The sequence below is a fragment of the Simochromis diagramma genome, unplaced genomic scaffold, assembly GCF_900408965.1.
Source record: "Simochromis diagramma unplaced genomic scaffold, fSimDia1.1 OVJJ01000463.1, whole genome shotgun sequence".
In the NCBI taxonomy this organism is placed as follows: domain Eukaryota; kingdom Metazoa; phylum Chordata; class Actinopteri; order Cichliformes; family Cichlidae; genus Simochromis; species Simochromis diagramma.
Genome location: NW_024386941.1, coordinates 982,889 through 1,001,193, shown reverse-complemented (window position 1 = coordinate 1,001,193; position 18,305 = coordinate 982,889). Strand labels below are relative to the sequence as shown.

Genomic DNA, 18,305 nt, shown 5'->3' with positions numbered 1-18,305 from the left:
CTCCCTTACACTGTGACCATTTCTGCTGAGGCTTCATGAACAGCTGGATCAACTGAAGGGCCAGATGTGTCTCTCAGGCCTGTGTCAGGTCTTTGCAGGATTTTTTTCCCCTTTAAGGACGTGAATTTCAGATAATTGAACTTTTGTTTTTCCCAAAACATTGACTAACTTGTCCAGTTTCTTTAAATTTTTATGGCCACACTGCACACTACATATGCTGACATATGCCAAGTTTTTGGCCAAGAGCCGTTTGGGAATCCCCTTGTTGTTGCACAAATACCATTTTATGCCTTATCTTTTGCAGTTTCTATAGATTCAAATAAACAAATGGAACAAATTATATGTTTTTGTAACATGGTGTACTTAGAGATAAAATTACTACACTCACACTTGTAGCTGCTGAAGGGACTTTTAATAAAAGGGGACCTGTAATGGTCACGACCTGTCCAGGATGTCCCCCACTATGGTAGCTTGGAAAGGCTGCAGCCCCCTGTGACCTTGAATTGGATAAGCAGAAGAGATGGATGGATGAGACATGAAGTTTTGAAAAATAAGACCAATGAATGTACAAGCAATCCCTTTGAGCCAAAAGCTCATGCTTCAAACAGTTTTGGGGTTTTTTTCTCTCCCTGGCTCTCTATGATGACATCGGTACCTGGTCAGCTCAGGCACAACAGCTCCACCCACCTGTTGTTCAGGTGTTGTTCAGTGAGCAGCAGTTGATCAGCAGCAAAACGAAAAACTTTCTTAAAGGGAGGGGTAAAGGTAGTAAAACAACCTTTCAGATAGAGGATGAACTGAGGTGCCACACAAAGGCCCAGTGTAAGACAAATAAAGATTATTTTGAATTTTAAATCAAGATAAACAGTTCTAATATAGTCCAAGAATAAATCATCATACATCTTTTGTCCATGTGAGCATTAAAAATGCTGTGGAAAGGCAGTGGGATGATCATGGATATCATGGAAACTGACCAGAATTCCTCCGTGGCAGAATAAACTCAGTTTACATGAAGAACTACTGAACAAAGTTATGAACACTGAAAGAATTTAGCGGATTTCATAGGGTGTTTTCTTCTTATCATCATCAGGATCCAGAATGACTTTTCTTCTGCTTATCAAAATATTGAATGGCACATTCAGAGGAGGACACAGGAGGGCTAAATGTGTGGAAGGGTGTGGACTTCCTCTGAGCCCAAAACATGCGAAATAAAAGCAAAAACACCTTGGGCCGTAATACGCAAGAAAAAAAACGGTATTACTGTTCTGTAAGTGGTTAGCACTGTTGCCGCACAGCAAGAAGGTCCTGAGTTCAATTCCAAAAGCCAAAAGACGCTATTATTCTAGTTTGTCTTTTTCTTTCTTTCTTTTCAGGCGTTTTTTTATTACAAGCACAGAGATTATTTTTTCTGGTGATTCTTAAGAACAGTGGTAATATTTTTCAGGCTTTTCTTGAAATTAGGGACGGGTGTATCACGGGAAAGATGTGATCATTTAAGTCTAATAAACGAATAAACGCACCTGGATTCGTGCAGGACCCAGGATGCACAACGGACTCTGAGCTGAACACACCCCCTGTTCCTGCTGTGGGAGGAGGATGCAGTGACAAGGAGGGGTTCAAGTTCAATTAGGACAGCCCCCGAATAGTTTTCACACAAAGAGGAAAAGAGAGGAACAGAGTGAGTAGCTCCAGAACTAAACCTAAGACATGGCTTTAGTAGGCAGGTCGTGGCTGTTGCTCGTAGGCTTTATATTGTTTTATGTCATCTACCTGCTTTTCGGAGCCCTGATTTTCTCCACCATCGAGCGGCCGATGGAGGACAAGCTGCGACATGATATGGAAGTTCTGAAGAAGGAGTTTCTGAACCAGAGCTGCGTCAGCGCCGCGTCCCTCGAAAACTTTCTGCTCAAAGTGCTGGCGGCCAACAAGTACGGCGTCTTCCTCATCAGAAACGCCTCCGCTACCTCAAACTGGGACCTGGCATCGTCCATGTTCTTCGCTAACACTCTGGTCACCACTGTCGGTGAGTGCAAACAAAAGTGTGAAGAAAGTTTGGCGAGGAAACACCTGAGGGCGTTTTTGCGCACAGTGGAGCCTCGGCAGTGTTACGCGTTACCGTAAACTGCAAACAGGCTGAACCAAAGAAAGTCTGCAGTCCATTGAGGGGACGTCTGTGGCTTTAGTGTGAGGAGGGAAACACAAAAACGATGCTGGGTTAAATGCAGGTGGCAGTTTTCTGGAGTTATGTTGCCACGTGTTATGGATGTTGTAGCTGTGACTCAAAGCTTGAGCTATTTAAGACCTAAACGCAAACCGATGTATCGACCTCAGGGGGGGGAAAGTTTCCACTATACGTTGTTTCCTTTTAATCTGTAAATCTGTAAAATTCCCAAATCTGCGTGTAGATGAGGGAAATTCCCTCATCGTGTGATTTATTTCTGGTCTTACTTTGAAAGTATGAAAGCAGGTATTTAAGAAAAGGGGAAATTGATTATCATAAATTGATTATCATACATCGGTGATGTTACCAAAATATTCGTGGGTCTTGTGCGATCTGAGCACCTGTTCGGTGTTCGGTATGTAGCAGCCTGACCTGGATGTTACAGGAAGTGAAGGTTCAGCTGGGTGAGAGCAGAATACATCACAGAGGTTTTTGTGGGACCAGCCAGGTTGTCCACACTGGGTTCTTTGTGGTGTTCTGCTGGCCTTGAACGACTCACTTACCTGCAGGCCCAAATATAAAGCACATTGCACCAAATGCTAGTTACTTAAGTGTTTGATGATACGATTAGTTTAGTTGTTTATATATTTGCTTTGTTTTTCAGGCTTTAGGCTGGAGGGAAAATGGTATTCTGTACACGCAAAATTCATATCAGCGGTGTCCGTGTGTTAGAAATGGGCTTGGAGACTTTAAAGTCATAACTGGAGAGCTTATGACAGAACCAGAGGAGTAGATACTGCTGCATGATGGGAAATGTAGGATCAGATCATTTCACATTAAAACAGAGGGTTTAGGCTTCCTCTTAAGTCCTGCTACTTTATGAGAGAAGTTAAGTGACAATGCAAGAATTTCATTACAAATAACCTTAAAATTTGGCAAATTATTCTATGGTGTCATTGCAATCACGGGAGTTAAATATACAATCATGTGAAAAAGAGTATTCAAAGGACTCTTGTTTCTTTAAAAAAAGAAAAGAAAAGAAAACTAAGTGATTCAGTAACTTAAAGGTTTTCTGTATAATTAGCAGTCTCTCACATCTTTGTGAAGCCACCCACTCTGGGGCCTGTGGAGTCTCAGATGTAGTTGTTGGGCATTGCACAGTCTGACCTTGGGGTAAGTTTGCAGGGATGTTAACAATTCCACATGCTTCCTGGGAATCTGGTGGAATTGTTGACACAAATGCTCAAATGCTCTGACCAGATTGTGCAGAGACCAGTGAAAACTTCCTTTTTCACATGACTGTACATTATCAGTAGGTTTTCTGGTGTCCCAGGCTGGGAAAAAAAATTCATTGAAAACTTCAGCTGAAAAAAGGTTTGAGCAAAGATTGGTTCGATCCTTGTCTGGGCAGCTAAACCTGCAACTAACATGGATTAACAAAATCCTGCATTTAAAAAGCCCTTCATTCTACACATTTCATTTTATTTTTCATGCATTTTTACCAAATAGCTCCTCGTGTTGTTGAAAATATCCAGTGAAGGTTTGCTGTGGATACACAGTGTCATAAAACAACACCCTTGACATTTAATTAGACACACTGGGCCTCTGTGGGACGCTCTCAGCCGAGCCGCAGAGCTGTCTGTCGTTCAGAGGTACAAATTCACGCTCTGCTTCCAGAGCTTCTCAGCCGGTTTAGTTATTGCCATTAAAAATGCACATTTACCTACATTTTTTCAACACCCAGTAAAATGGTACAATGTGCACTTAATTTTATGTATTTCCTGTTTAAACAGGATGTTGAGGCAAAAGCAGTGCATGGTGGGCCTGCCAGCAAGGCGTGTTCTGAGATGTTAAGTAACAGGAAGGAAAAATGTTTGTCACAACGTTCTCGTGTCTGTGATTAAAGCTGCAGTTTCAGCCACGTAATTAACCTCAGCTGAAAGAAAAATGACTAGAAAAACAAGCCCAGCCAGATGGGCGGTTTGTAATGAGATGGCATTCAGGTCATACTTTTTGTTTTGATTTTTAATTGCTGTGAAGTACAGTGCTGTGCAAAAGTCTCAAGCCTGTCCTTATTTCTTAATTTTGCCAGGAAAATGGGAATGCAATGTTTTATTGAAACCTGTGCAAACATAAATGTAAATTCAGTGCATAAAGCAAAAGCGGAGTTTGTACAATTCTGATGAACCTGAGAGTCAACATTCGGTCTGATCGCCTTTAATCGCCAGCGCAGCCTGAACTCTCTTAGCCAAGCTTTCTTGTAATTTCTTTAGTTAGTCTCCAGGATCAGTTCTTCAGGCTTCTTGGAGGACATTAAAAGCTCCTGTTTGGATATTTAGTGCTTATTTGCTCTATTCTGTCATGCTGCTCCACTAACTGCCACTCTATCCTCATGGTATCGCAGTTATCAGTTTGGGAAGAAAGAATTGTTATTCTCCACTCAGACCAACTTATGTAAAATGATGGACTTTGGTGCTTACAGTTTCTTTAGCAACTGTTTTGCAAATCTCTCTGTGTTATAAAACACAGTGTATTGGTCCAGTCTCAGCTACACTGGCTTGTGGTATCCTACAGAACTAAAGTTAAAATACTCATATATATATATATAAAATCTTACTTGAACTTGTACAATGTTGCATATCTGACATTTTGTCTCCTCATAGTCCAACATGCCCTTTTAGCTCCTCCACTGCCAAACTGTAATCTGTTCAGTACTCCTGACAGAAAAATTGGGGATCCATCTGTTGCAGTTTTTGAATTTTTATATGTGGACTATTTTTTTTTTTTATGCATGTGAAGCCCTTTGAATCACCATATGTGATACACAGTAGAATTGAAATGTATTATGTTAAGGTCCAGGCGCTGATGGAGCCAACTTATGACTGATGGAGAAAAACACAATGGAAAACTAGCTTTGTGTGCTTTTTTTTGTACTGTTAGTGTGTTTGGAATGACTGTTTCCAGATGGTACTGCATGGTGGATAAAAGTCTGATGGTACTTTTCTGCATTCGTAATTCCATCAATTGTGACAAGATCGCCAACATCTGTGGCTGAAATGCAGATCTAAACCATGACAGAGTCTCCACTGTGTTTTACAGATAGGTTTTAAACACTCACTGCTGTGCCTCTGTATAGTGTAGGAACTGTGACAGATTTTCAGTCCAGATAACTGCCCCTCCCTGAGCCCGGTTCTGTTAAAAAGGAGCCTTCCTTCCCACTGTTAACTGATACTTGCTCAAAGGGGCTTGTTTGCTTGTTGGGATTTCTCTCTATTATTGTAGAGGCTCTATTTTACAATATAAAGCACCTCGGGGTAGCTGTTGTTGTGATTTACTGCTTTATGAATGAAATGAAATTGAATTGAATACTCAGGGTATTTCTGATGAGACTAGGGGTAGGAATCAGATTAACTCGTGACATGTTATTATCACGGTATGGGCAGACAATCCAGTGACTCTGTGATACGTTGCAAAACAATCATGCACAATATATCATGATATCTTTGTAACTGAAAAATAAATAAATACCCCAAAAAAGCTGGAATTATCTATCATTGCTGTATCTTTGTGCGAATTATCATTATTATTCAATATTAACATGGCAATATTGCCTCCCTTTGTGCTATACTTCAAAGATATTGCAGTATATTGCCACTGAAGTACTTTGTCTCACACTAGCTTGTGATGTGGTGGCAAATCTGAATTAATGTTAAAGACATACTAGATACAAACCTGTACACTTAGATTTTAATTCTAGCTTTAAAGTTACAGAAAGAGTATGCATGTATCAATGACTAGAAAATAATGGGCGAAGGTCAAACTACAGAGCAAACGATGTGTCTGCTACGCCCTCATGTTTGAGTCTTCCCAGTGTCTCTGTGTGTATAACCAACCTAAAGAGTAAACTAACTGTTTAAGATAAAACTGTCAGAAATTAGCTGTCAAGTTGGCGACTTGAGCTTGACAGTTTTTGACGAATGTCACAATCAAACATCTGCAGCAGCTGTCTTCGTGCCGCTCTTATTGCACTGCTGCTCCGCTGTGTTGGCAAACTGCTGCGAAGGCGGTCACATTCACAGGCTTGCTGTTATAAATGACACTGGCGCATGATCGCTGAAGAAATGCAAATTCATGCATGAAGCAGAACAGAATGGCCCTTTGTGTTCAGCAGAGGCTGGGTGACACTTCCTTAAATGGTGTAACGTGTTTAGCTGCGTTATGATCTCACTGAGTTTTTTTTAACATGCCGGTACTCAATTCAAGGCAAAAAGAGGAAGCAGCAGATGCACTTAGATAGTGAAATTTATAGTCTCTCACTCCAACAAGTATGTTGAGTAGAAGCAACAATAGTTTGTTTTGTTTTACGATCAGTGGACATTTTGGGGAGTAATTAAAAAAAACATTTCAACCTGCTTTACCACACACCACATCTAGATTTAAGCTTTAGTGACTGACATGTGTCCCTAACAGCAGGGAGAAAACCTCCAGCTCATGTTCTTTGTAATGTTTGTCAGTGTCACTGTTGAACTTTTGGACAGAGCAAAGGTGGGAGGGGGACTTACTAAAAAGTCTGCAGGCAGCTAACAGCTGATGAGCCGGTATAGCTGGGACCGAGTGGATGAAATGTTACACTGCACATTGGATAAATGGCATATTGTCAGATGTTAAACACCAAACAACAGCTTCCATGTGATTTTACATGTCTTCTAGTCAGAGGCTGACATCATTGATCAAACACTGTGCGCACACACCCAGAGACGCAACACTTACTACACACAAAAGCATTGAAGATAAGAGCAGAAATGACAAGGACAAAGTGACCAGGAACAAAAACTACTAAGGTGCGACAGAAAGATGGCCACAGATCTACATCAAAACTGCAGCGCTATCAAGAAGCTACCAAAAAAAGGAGCGAGGTGCTAATAACTGTGCAATGATCATAAAACATGGAAAACGATCACAAAGAGAAGCAAAATTTTCAATTTCCCAAATCCATTTTACAGGGCGATACTTTTTACCCTGATTTGTTTACATTCTTGATTCAGTCTTCTAATGTTTGTGTGTATATATGCAATACAAAGAACACAAAGAACAATAGCTCCACACTAAGACAGGCCTGTAAGCTCCTGTGTTTTGCTGGTTTTAAAAAAATATGAGAAACGTTATCTCCGACCCTGCCATGGCTTTAAATATGCATGTGACAAATAAAGAACCTTGAACTTGAACTTGAAATGTATTTGTCTTATCTAGTTTTGTGTACCTTTGCACTGAATAAGCCCCTGGATAGAAACTTTAGTTCAGATAATCTCACTGAGGCTCTAAGTGGAGCTTTGGTAGTGTCAGAGGCATAACAGGGTAAAAGGGTGTTAATTCAATGTAATCTATTTGTGACAACTACTGAAGTGACAACTGCAAAGTCAGATCAAAGCCAAATACATCAAACCAACGGGCAATATCAGCACTGGGCATCATCGTGTGGAGCGGTCTGCTTCGGTCAGAGTGATGCAGATTTCATCAGCAGAGATAAACTGTTCCATGTGTCCGTTATCAAGCCCTCCAGTTTACACTAAAAGTGGGAAATGGTACTTTCTATGGTATTTGCTGCTGTCTGGATGAGTATAGTCCACTGCATATGTGTGTGCGTGTGTGTGTAACGTCACAGTAACTTTAGCTACATCTGCCTTGAACCTGTGCTTGCTTTGAAAGAGAGCTCACGCTGAACTCTGTTAAACGCCCGAAGGCTTCGGTTTAACTGACAGGAGATTGTGTCGTCATCTCAGCTGCTCTGTAGTCAAAGTGACATCAAATCTTTAGTTTGAGAAACACGTCATGTTTTTAAAGCATGAGTTCACGACCCCCTAGAAAACAAAGGCTGTGCTCGTTCTTAGCGTGCACATCAACGTTGTCTCATCAACATTGTGACCACGTTCACGCTGCAGACAGCGGACCAGTCTGTGGCAATAGAAACATTTGCCCAGGTTTTTGTAGTCGTACACTTTACACACAGCTCATGTCCATGTCCTTTGGAGATGATTTTGACAAAGACAGCTTTGTACTTTGAACACCCGGCAGCACCTTTTTAAACACATCATCCAAATGTGGCCAGTGATTTGGATAACGTTATTATGGCAGGACTGGATAATAATGTTTTCTTTATTACTCAGGAATGTTTGTGTCATTCTTTTACAGGCTGAAAATACTATTTAAATAAATGCAGGCAGAATTCAGACTTTTTCTCGAACAGCTGTAACTTAAAGGGCTACAGATGTTCTGCACAGGCGGCGGGCTGGATGGTTGTTTTATAGCTCCATTTTAAAATGAAAGCTGTTTTGTGATCACATACAGCAGATGGTGTGCTGTTTGCACAAACCAAATATAAAGGAACCTCCTAACCCCCACCCCGGCTGATTATTTACATATATATTTACACTGTATAAACAGTTTTACAGGATACAGTCCTTTCTGGTCTTATCTTTCTCTGGTCAGTACTCTGTGCGTCAGTGTTTTCAGTCTGAGGTACTTTTAACTGCACTCAGCTGTTGTTTTCGTTCCTTTCCTTTGTGTTGCTGTAAAGCTTTTATATCACGCCACGAGGTTAAAGCTCCAGCAGAAGATTCATTTGCAGTAGTTTCACTTCTGCTGGTAGATAATCCCTGTAGGCAGTTGTGACAGATCCTCAGTGAGTTGCTTATGCTGGAGTCTGAATTTTATTGTCTTCCTACCAGCACTGGTACCCTGACATTGACTAAAGCTGCTGTTTTTCTGTAGCTTCAAGTTAAAAAGTCTGGGGCAAATTACGTGCTGCTGTTGCAGCCAATAACTCTACCTGACTCTGTAACATCAGTGTGCTCATTAGCACATTAATCTATTTTTATGCTCTACAGCTGTCCAGTAACTCATTAATGTTATAATGCTCCATTTTTGCTAGAAACCTTTGGAGCTGTTTTGACTTGTGTGCTGATGATCAATGTGGAGGCTGCTGATTTGACTGCATTATACTGTTTATATTGTTTTTGTGCATCTGAGTTATATCAGTAAGGACAAAATACATAAGATCCCTTTTTTGTAATCCAATACAGTTCAACAGCACCAGAAATGGCAGCTTGCAAAATCACAATACAGCTCAAATATTTTAAAGTGTTACATTAATGTTTTTAATTAAATTACATTTAGATTTATTGAATGACTCTCGTAAAGAAAGTAAAGAAAAAAGCACAACAATTTCTATCGTGTCTTTTCTATCATCTCATCTAATTTCCCACTTCCTCTAAAACTTGTCATGTTGCTGTTCCTCCAGGTTATGGTCAATCCACTCCTCTGTCTGACACTGGGAAAGCTTTCTCCATCTTCTACGCCTTGTTAGGAGTTCCCTTTACCATGCTGGTGCTCACCGCCTGTGTCCAGAGGCTCCTGTACCCTCTGGTCCTCGCTCCGGTGAGCCTGCTTCAGCGATCAGGCCTGGAGCCTCGGCCCGCCACTGCTGTCCACTTTGTGTTGCTGCTGTTTCTGGTGGTGCTGTGCTTTTTTGTGGTGCCAGCAGCCATCTTCACCAAGTTGGAGAAGTCCTGGAGCTTTTTGGATGGCGTCTACTTCTGTTTCATCTCTCTGTGCACCATTGGACTGGGGGATTTTGTGCCAGGGATGCAGCCAGAGCAGAAGTATAGGACACTGTATCTCGGTGCTGTCATGGGTGAGTCCGTTTGTTTGTAGACTAGAAATGCATTCATCCAGTGCACTCAATTCATGTGCAGCCACGGGCTGAACCAGCTTACAGCTCAGATAAACCACATTGTTAAAGTAATTTTTGGCTCTTTTTCTTACAGGCGGGGGACTTGCTTCTAATCAAACTGATGTTACATTACTTTCACAGACACAGATTTTCTCATTGATCGTGTCAGACTTGCCTGTGATTAAAACATAAGGCATTAACGCTTAACAATTCACGTATAATTTCTGTGTAAGGGGCTCAGGTCAAATTTGAGTTAGGACACAGAGTTAGGAAAGTTGGCTTAGAAAAAGAGAAATGAATCTGTAATATCATCAGATCGGCCGGATTCTAACATAAAATAAAAATGGAAAAAAACAAAAACTGATGTGAATCCACTTAGTATACTGCTGATAACCACAGTTAGGAGGAAGCAGACTAAGGTTAAGTTAAGCTAATAGAAAGCATAAAGAAAGCTAATTTTGTAATGACACAGACAAATTCTTTGTGTACAGATAAACATAATCTGATTCTGAAAAAATCAAACAAAGAGCTGAAAACTGCAGCTCATCTAGTGGCCACAAGAAGATCATTCCTAACAGCAGATGATATCAAGATGATTATCTTGATCAAGACTATATTTCTATCAGCTGTGCACCCCTTATTACTTGGCACTGATTAGCAGACACTACTACAATTTAGCTCTAGTCTGTAACGTATTACTCCACCTTTTCATACAAATACGGTCACCTCTGGCTGTGAGGAGCGAGGTTTTAAGATGCTGAATTCAAAACTAATATTTGGTGGTATGGCAACCGCTTGCATCTTTCATTTATGGTCTGAAAGTGAAGCTTTTATTTGGTTTGGATTTTATGCTAACACAGATGAAGTGCAAGCTGTCAAACTATGTTTTAAGTGGATTTATTCTATCCAAAGTTGCTCAGTCCCAGGCTAACACACCTCTCCTTTAAGACTGCTTATCTGTATGTTTGAGAAGAAGGTGTTGTCTCATCATGTCCCAGAGCACAGCAGAGCTCATATCAGTGCATGTTTAAGCTCAGAGTCGGGTCTTACAAACATGCTTTAAAATTGCATACCACCATTTTTAATCTTAGTCCTAATCTCACAGTAAATGTATCATAAATAAGTAAAAGCAACCTTCTGAGTTGGGGTTCAGTGCTTAGGTGATTATATTCATGTCTGAAATTTCTGTATAAAAACTTGCATGTGCACGAGGATATGCGTGCCTGTGATGCCGCACACAGTCCAGCCAAAATTTGAACTCTGCTTTAAAATTTTGCACAGTAGTATGCTAAGAATAGGGTGAAATGAAATACACAAAGAGAGGTGGGGAAGAAGGTAATCATGGATAGAATAATACATCCAGTACAGTGTGCTTTGAATGTGAACCTTTTATTTACTGAAAAATCTCCACGCATTGTTTGAACTGTGGTGACTAAAGATGAGTAAATACATGGGAGCAACCAGGTTTTTAACCTGGACAGCTCCTGTAACTAACCACCAAACACACTGTATGTGACCTGTGACTTGCACTAAAAAGAAAAGGTATCATTTATTTACCTCTAACATAAATTAAAATAAAACATTAGAGATTTGTTCCAGCATGGTGTTTGTGCTTTGATGTTGATGATGGCTAAGAATATAGCTGAAACTCCACTGCACCTGTGGGTGTGGTAGCGATGGTTGATAACCTGGGTACATGGCACACGCCGAGGTTGCTGTGGTTTGTCTTGTGAGGGTCACGCGTAGCTGCTACATGCCTGCAGAGCTGTAAAGGGGAGCAGGTCCACCACAATATCTGAAACACCTGCAGAAGCACAGAGTGAGAGGAGGGCGGCCTTTCCAAAAATCATTAAAGAGAGAAGAACTGGGGGCCGAAAAGTTGATAGTTTTTTTTTTTTTTTAAAGAGAACTGGATTCAATGCAATAAAAGGAACTGCATGAGATGCATTGAGATCTGTGAGTGTAGAACATATTGGCAATATGTTCTACACTCACAGATAATTAAAATCTCTTGAATCTTTTTTTGTCCTGCTGCTCTGACAGAAGTTGACCTTTGTGGCTTTGTCTTCATTCTCACCTCTGATGTGAGAAGTAACACCTCTCGCTGCCTTTTTCTCGCTACCAAGTCAGGGTTGACAGGTTGGCGGTTCCTCATAAATTGTAAATTGAAGTTCACTCTTCTGTGTAGCTCGTTTGAAGTTGAGCTGACTTTGAGGAGAATCGCACAAAAACAAAATAAAGTGATATCTGACTTTGACGTTTGTTCTTCGGTAAGTGCAACAGCACTCAGACTGTGAAGTCGGGCGTAAGTGCTTAGATCAATCATCGGCTGTAATTATAGCCCACGTAACCCCGGAAGACCTTTTTGTTTAGTGGTATATAGACATCCATGTCCATGCCAAGCATAGGAAACAAAGAGCTCTTGTCTTCAGGATGGAGTTGAATTGAAATCTATTATTCTATGCGTGCATTTTTTTTTCTTGTGACCCATTGAAATAAAAGTTAATTTAGGTAATGCTATAAAAATGACAGATAAATGCTCACAGGTGTTTGAAGGTTACTTATGAGCATTAAGGCTGCCTCGCCTTCTGGAGGGTTTTCATTTCTCTGACTTTGACCAACATCTCCCAATTGTGTCTGAAAATCGCTGGAATTATTGGGATAATTATGAACTCTGGTGCATGCATTCAAATCCTTTTCGTTCTGCACCAACACTCGCCATACTTTACAGTGCAGCTAAAATAAGGAGGTGACCGTGGAGATCAATACACACTTAACATCTGCATGTTAAGGCTCTCTGAGCATTTTAACAGGCTGATGTTAACAGTTATCAGTTAAAGTCGAGCTTCTAAACTGTTTGTTTTATTAGTAAATGAAGACTGTGCTCTTTATAGAGTGCATTTCCATAACATGTTTATTAGTGTATGATATTATGGAAGGGGTATTTGTGAGAGGGCTGCACTAATAAGCTTATAAAGAGATAATTATGAGCAGAATTGAGGTCTGTCACGACAGTCCCCGTTTCTCAATTGCCCACCGCTGTGTAGGAGGGTATTCCCATATGAGTCAAATGTGCATGTGTGCGTCGTGTTTAAAACCTTACTTGGATGCCCGTCTGTTTTTTCTGGCAATCAAAAAACTCTGTTATCACATGATGGAGGTTATTTCCATAGTCGGCTGTTGTTGTTCAGCTTCTTTGTGGGCTTCCTTTCGGTAATTGAGTCAGAGCTGGAATGACCTTTGTGTCTAAAAGCAGGCTTGCTGTTTTTTTTTCTGTGGGCTCGGTCAGAGTGAACATCTACAGTGAATATCTGACAGACACACACTGGGATGAATGAGGTCTGCTGTTTACAGGATTGAGAGAATGCAGCATTTCACAGTTTCTTTAAGTTTCCTCAGAGCCCTCCAGCAACTTAACTAGGAAGGAAAATTCACCCTGTAGTACTTTAACTCCTTTGATCTCACCTGTTAACGTGTTTCATTTTGATGAGGAGCTCAGGAGCTCTGCTGAAAGCTGTGTTTTCTTTCGTGTTGCCCACAGCTAATCCCTTGACTTCAGGTTGGAAGGAGGCCGAGTGGAGTAGCTCACAGGGAGCGGCGATGTTGCTCTCTTGTCCCTCAGGCTGCTTTATATAACAGTGTAGGTCGAGTCAGATTAACCCAAACAGCCCCTGGTGGTTCTGGAGAGGATTAGTGACAGACTGCAGCCTGATGCATTGTTCCTCAGCCGAAGCGCTGTGTGGTAAAATTGAAAAGGAACCTATTTTGAAAACTGAAAAACTACTTTAGCTCCTCTTCCTTCTAAATATGCTGTCATGGTTATGCATTGGTAGCAGTGTAGGTGCTTTGAAGAGCGTTGCAGACCTACGTTTGCATGCTATAGGACTGTGTTCTGTCACTTTACATATGCTGTTTGTACACAACTATATATATTTATGTATAACTCAGAAAATAATGTGGATGTGGTAAATGAGAGTAGGTAATCTTCTGGACAGGGTGCTTAAGCAGTTTTCTGTTAGCAAAGACGTTTCTATCATTTTCAGTCGTCGTGCCATTTTCTTGAACATTATGAGAATTATGAGTTTTCCATCGCTCCTGCTGGTGGTATTTACGTCATTCTTTGCAGGATTGTGTGAAATTAAGGTTGAATGCAATACGTACAATGAAGTGTACTATAAAGCTATGCTATTTAAAGGCTTCAGACATGTTGAAACGTATTTTGTACAGTTGAATACATCAGTTTTTGCTAACTTATTCTGTGTGCGTGCCTTTCCAAATCATGTCCAATCGACTGGTCGACTGCAGTCAAGTTGTAGAAACGATGTTCTAGAGCAAACAAAACCTTAGTTTGGCCTAATACCCTCATACTTGGGTGTCAGGCATGTCCAAGTAGGAGGAAATCCTGGGACAGACCCAGGACATGCTGGATAAATATGCACCTTGGTTAGTTGAAGAAGAACAACCTTGTTAACCTTATGTACAGGTTGCCTGGTGGGAGACAAACTTTCTCCAAACAGTCACAGTGACTGACTGGAATCGCTCTCTGATTTGTGACTGTTTGCAAGTAATTGCTGTCTACTTTAAAAACAGATTGATTCCCAGTATGTGGAATCAATCAGTCTGAGTTAGTTTGCACCAATAAGCACAACCTTTTGGCAACTTATACCGATAACATCTATAATCACAAACTGATCGTAGCTGCCAGCTTGACCCTATTAACTTGCAAACTGAAGAGACTGATCGCTGCCTAAGTAAGAACAAGTCAAAACAACTCGCCAACTGCTGCAGGGCTCTTCCACTGCACTGCAAATAAATACCCGGGAATCCCCGAACCTAAAAAACAAGTCTTGCTAGCCTTTAAATAAAACTACCATAACCTGAATGACTGGCAACCTACACAGATACAGTGAGAGGTAAATCTTCTGGGAAGGTTGGAGTTTAAACCAATCTTAAACTCATCACCAGCTGCTGTTTTTAACCATGATGAGTTTTATAGTCTGTGAGAACAAGATTCAAACTCCTAGTCAGACTAATTCATATGAAACATGCGTTACATTTGTAACATCGAATGATGTTTTCTTAGAGCTGGCCTGCTTGTGCTGTGAGTGACTGCTGCTCATGGCCTGAACTCTGTGAACCACTTAATGCACACATTACACAGTAAAACCACACGGATTTCTTTAAGGCGCTCGCAAGAATCAGAGCAGAAGTAACAAAGGTTGAGATTTTATTTTCACCTTTGCCACCTTGAGGGCACTTTTGTTCTCCTTTTGGTTAAATGAATGTTTAAAAATTGGTTGTTAGTCAAGTGTATTCGGACTTATTTTCTCTTTACCAGCTACATGAGTTTTTAAGTTTCTTGCTTGTCTAAGATCATAAAGTAACCATGCATCTTTGTAGTATTTATTTTTAATTAATACCAACAAATAATATACTTTAAATTCTGCACATAATGCACCACACAGCTATTTGTGGTTGCATGTACTGGTAGTCTACCAATGCCTAAAAGCTGTAAAGAGCTTTTAACATTTTCATAACCTGCTGGTTTTCATAAGCTGATAGATTTAGTATCACACCTGCTGCAGTATTGCTTTTTCCAACCTCAGTGTTGCATAATAAACAGATCACCAGCACAGTCAAAGAGAGCATACCTACATGTGGTTTTATGTGGTATTTGGAGCCACAGCAGAAAGGCTGAAACATTTATCGAAATTAATCACCAGTCAAATTCTGTTAAATATCCTTACATTTAAAAAAAAAAAAATCCATCCCTTCCCTCCTGGCTTCTCTCTCTCTGTCTCCAGTGTACCTGTTCTTGGGTCTGATGATGATGTACCTCTTGCTACGCACCTTCCACAAGATGTCTGATGTGCATGGCCTGACTACCATGCTACAGCTGCCTCGCTGTGAAGATTCTGACCCGGATGAGGACAGAGAGCCCATCGTGGATCACGGCGAGAGTCCCCAGAGGCAGACAGAAAAGGGTGCCAGCAATCACCTTGAGCCGGGATCACAGGTGTCCTACAACACCATCAACAGGGGCTGAGCTGTGAGGACGGAGAGAAAAGGGAAAGAAGCTCCATCTCTCACAAATCCTTACGTCTTGAACCACTGATGGAACATGAGGACTTGGTGGGCTGATTCTGAATTCTTTTCTTTTTTTCCCTTCTTCTTGGTTATTTTCTTCCTTTTCAACTCATTTAAAAAATCCAGTGGAGGAAACATTAAGGAGGATTGAGATGAGTTTCAGGATTGAGTATTTGAGAAATAGAGGGCCACCAAAGAGTTTAGGAGTGGGTATTGCACCTCGTGTTGCACACAGGGACAGATTCTCCCAACCAAGGCTAAAAGGAAAACGTCTCCCTCTGACACACCAGTGTAACTGTGCTGTTTACAGTCAGGATTGCACATGATGGGCTTCGGCCTAAAACTTCTGATACAGTTTAGTTGTTGTTGTTGTTGTTGTTTGGTTTTTTTTGTTTCCTCTTTGTTCTTCTTGCTTTTCTGCGACAGGTTTGTCTCACTGACAAACAAATATTGTCTTTAATGTATTTGTGCTGAAGCTGAATATTTTACATTTTTTATGTGGGTGCATTCATTGTTTATCTCCTTATTCTTCTTCCTGGTCAAAACACCTCCCACTTATTCCATCCATCTATGTTCATAGCACTGATCAGACTTGAGCTAGTTTGAACCTTTCCATCTTTACACCACAAATGATCACAACTGCAATAAATTAAACTTACTAAAGCTTGAGATCATTACCTCAGATTGAGTATTTGAAGCAGCAGGAGCGTTAAGGGGAATCTTATTTAATCAGACATTGTTTAAGTAGTCGTTTTTATGTGGGTAGGTCATGAAGAACAAGGAAGCCACAGATGAGCAGTTTACCTCCTGCTTTATGCTGCTGCCCCCTAGCGTCTGCCTGTATGTAATGCAACATATTGATAATTATGTCTTTAAATGTTCAACATAAGAATGGAGGGAGTGAACAAAGGATGAAGAAAAGAAAATGACACCAGATAAATAAAACTGAGCGTTTAATTGTGGTGAATAATTTTAAGAGAGAACCAAATTTCAAACAAACCTGTCCACATCTGTGACTTCAAACATCTGGAATGGTGTCCATCAGAGAAACACTTGAAATGCACTTTAATAGTAAAACTGATGTGAACAGTAAAGTTAAAAGTAGTGAAGTTATCCAATACTGTAAAATAAGTTGTGTGTGTGTGTGTGTTGTAGTGTAGTAAAATGTAGCTTGTATTCACTATGAAAAGTTGTAAATTAAAGAAACTTTGTAATATGTTGCCATGTTTGTCTTTTTATTCTTCAATTCACAGCATTTGTACCTTTTCAGAATCTTAAAATGTTACATATAAGAACTGTAGAAGTTACAAAAAAAACCCTCAAGTCATTATTTAAAGGATAACAACTGATTCTTATTTTGCCTTACTGTTACAAGGTTGGATGCTACTAAATGAGGGTGATGTTTAAAAGCTTTACGTGTGTAACGGTGCAAGATTAATATGTGCAAATAATGAGCTAAAAGCTGTTTTGTGTTGTCTGCTGTTCAACCCTGTTTTTTAAGGGACAGCCAATCAAAAACCAAATCATCTGACTTAAGGTAGATGAGTTAAAGCAGGAGTGGGGAACTCCAGGCCTCAAGGGATGGTGGCCTGCAGGTGTTAGATGTGTCCTTAATCCAACATAGCTGATTTTAAATGGCTAAATTACCTCCTCAACATGTCTTGAAGTGCTCCAGAGGCCTGGTAATCAACTAATCCTTTGATTCGGGTGTATTGACCCAGGATGATATCTAAAACCTGCAGGACACCAGCCCTTGAAGTCTGGAGTTCCGCCACCCTTGTGTTAAAGCAACTGAGCGTTTGCACCAAAGCCTAGAATAAGGTAAGTTTATTTTTGACCTGAGAGTCATGCAAAGCTATTTTAGTAAAGGTCAAAGTGGAAAATATGATGCTGGAAATGAAAATAACAGGTCTGCTTTAATGCCCAACTAGTTTCATTTCAACTGTTTCACTCAGAGTTTAAGTGAGAGCAAAGCCAAACATTGGATTTGTGCCAGTTTCCTTTTGGGTATAGTGTGTGTTTTACTGAAGTGTGTGAATGCATTAGAATCCATTTTAAGTTCAGTTACTGGTATGCTGAACTGGTAGTTGGCCAGCTTACATAATCTTATTTCCATGTGCATTCATGGGGCCACTTTGTACCGTAAACCTGCTCATCTGCTTGTTCATGCAAATATCAGCCAATCGCACGGCAGCAGCTCGATGCGTTAAGGCACGGGTGTCAAACTCCAGCCCTCGAGGGCCGGTGTCCTGAAACATTTAAATGTGTCCCTGCTGCAACACACCTGAATAAAATTAGGTCTAGACTGTAGAGTCTTGACTGCATGCT

General features: G+C 40.6%; 1 protein-coding gene across 1 annotated transcript; it reads left to right on the top strand.

Moving 5' to 3' along the window:
* Positions 1 to 1,477: 1,477 nt before the first annotated feature.
* Positions 1,478 to 17,197, top strand: kcnk6 (potassium channel, subfamily K, member 6). The gene is made up of 3 exons (XM_040037856.1): positions 1,478 to 2,023; positions 9,459 to 9,851; positions 15,695 to 17,197. Exons 1-3 carry the CDS (start codon positions 1,708 to 1,710, stop codon positions 15,934 to 15,936), a joined length of 951 nt encoding a protein of 316 aa, XP_039893790.1. The 5' UTR covers positions 1,478 to 1,707; the 3' UTR covers positions 15,937 to 17,197.
* Positions 17,198 to 18,305: the final 1,108 nt, after the last annotated feature.

What these genes read in the sequence shown, in the direction of transcription:
- kcnk6 (XM_040037856.1), top strand. Translation starts at nt 1,708, where the DNA reads ATGGCTTTAGTAGGCAGGTCGTGGCTGTTGCTCGTAGGCTTTATATTG. An exon ending in CACTCTGGTCACCACTGTCG is followed by an intron (nt 2,024 to 9,458) that starts GTGAGTGCAAAC and finishes CTGTTCCTCCAG; the next exon opens with GTTATGGTCAATCCACTCCT. An exon ending in GTATCTCGGTGCTGTCATGG is followed by an intron (nt 9,852 to 15,694) that starts GTGAGTCCGTTT and finishes CTCTGTCTCCAG; the next exon opens with TGTACCTGTTCTTGGGTCTG.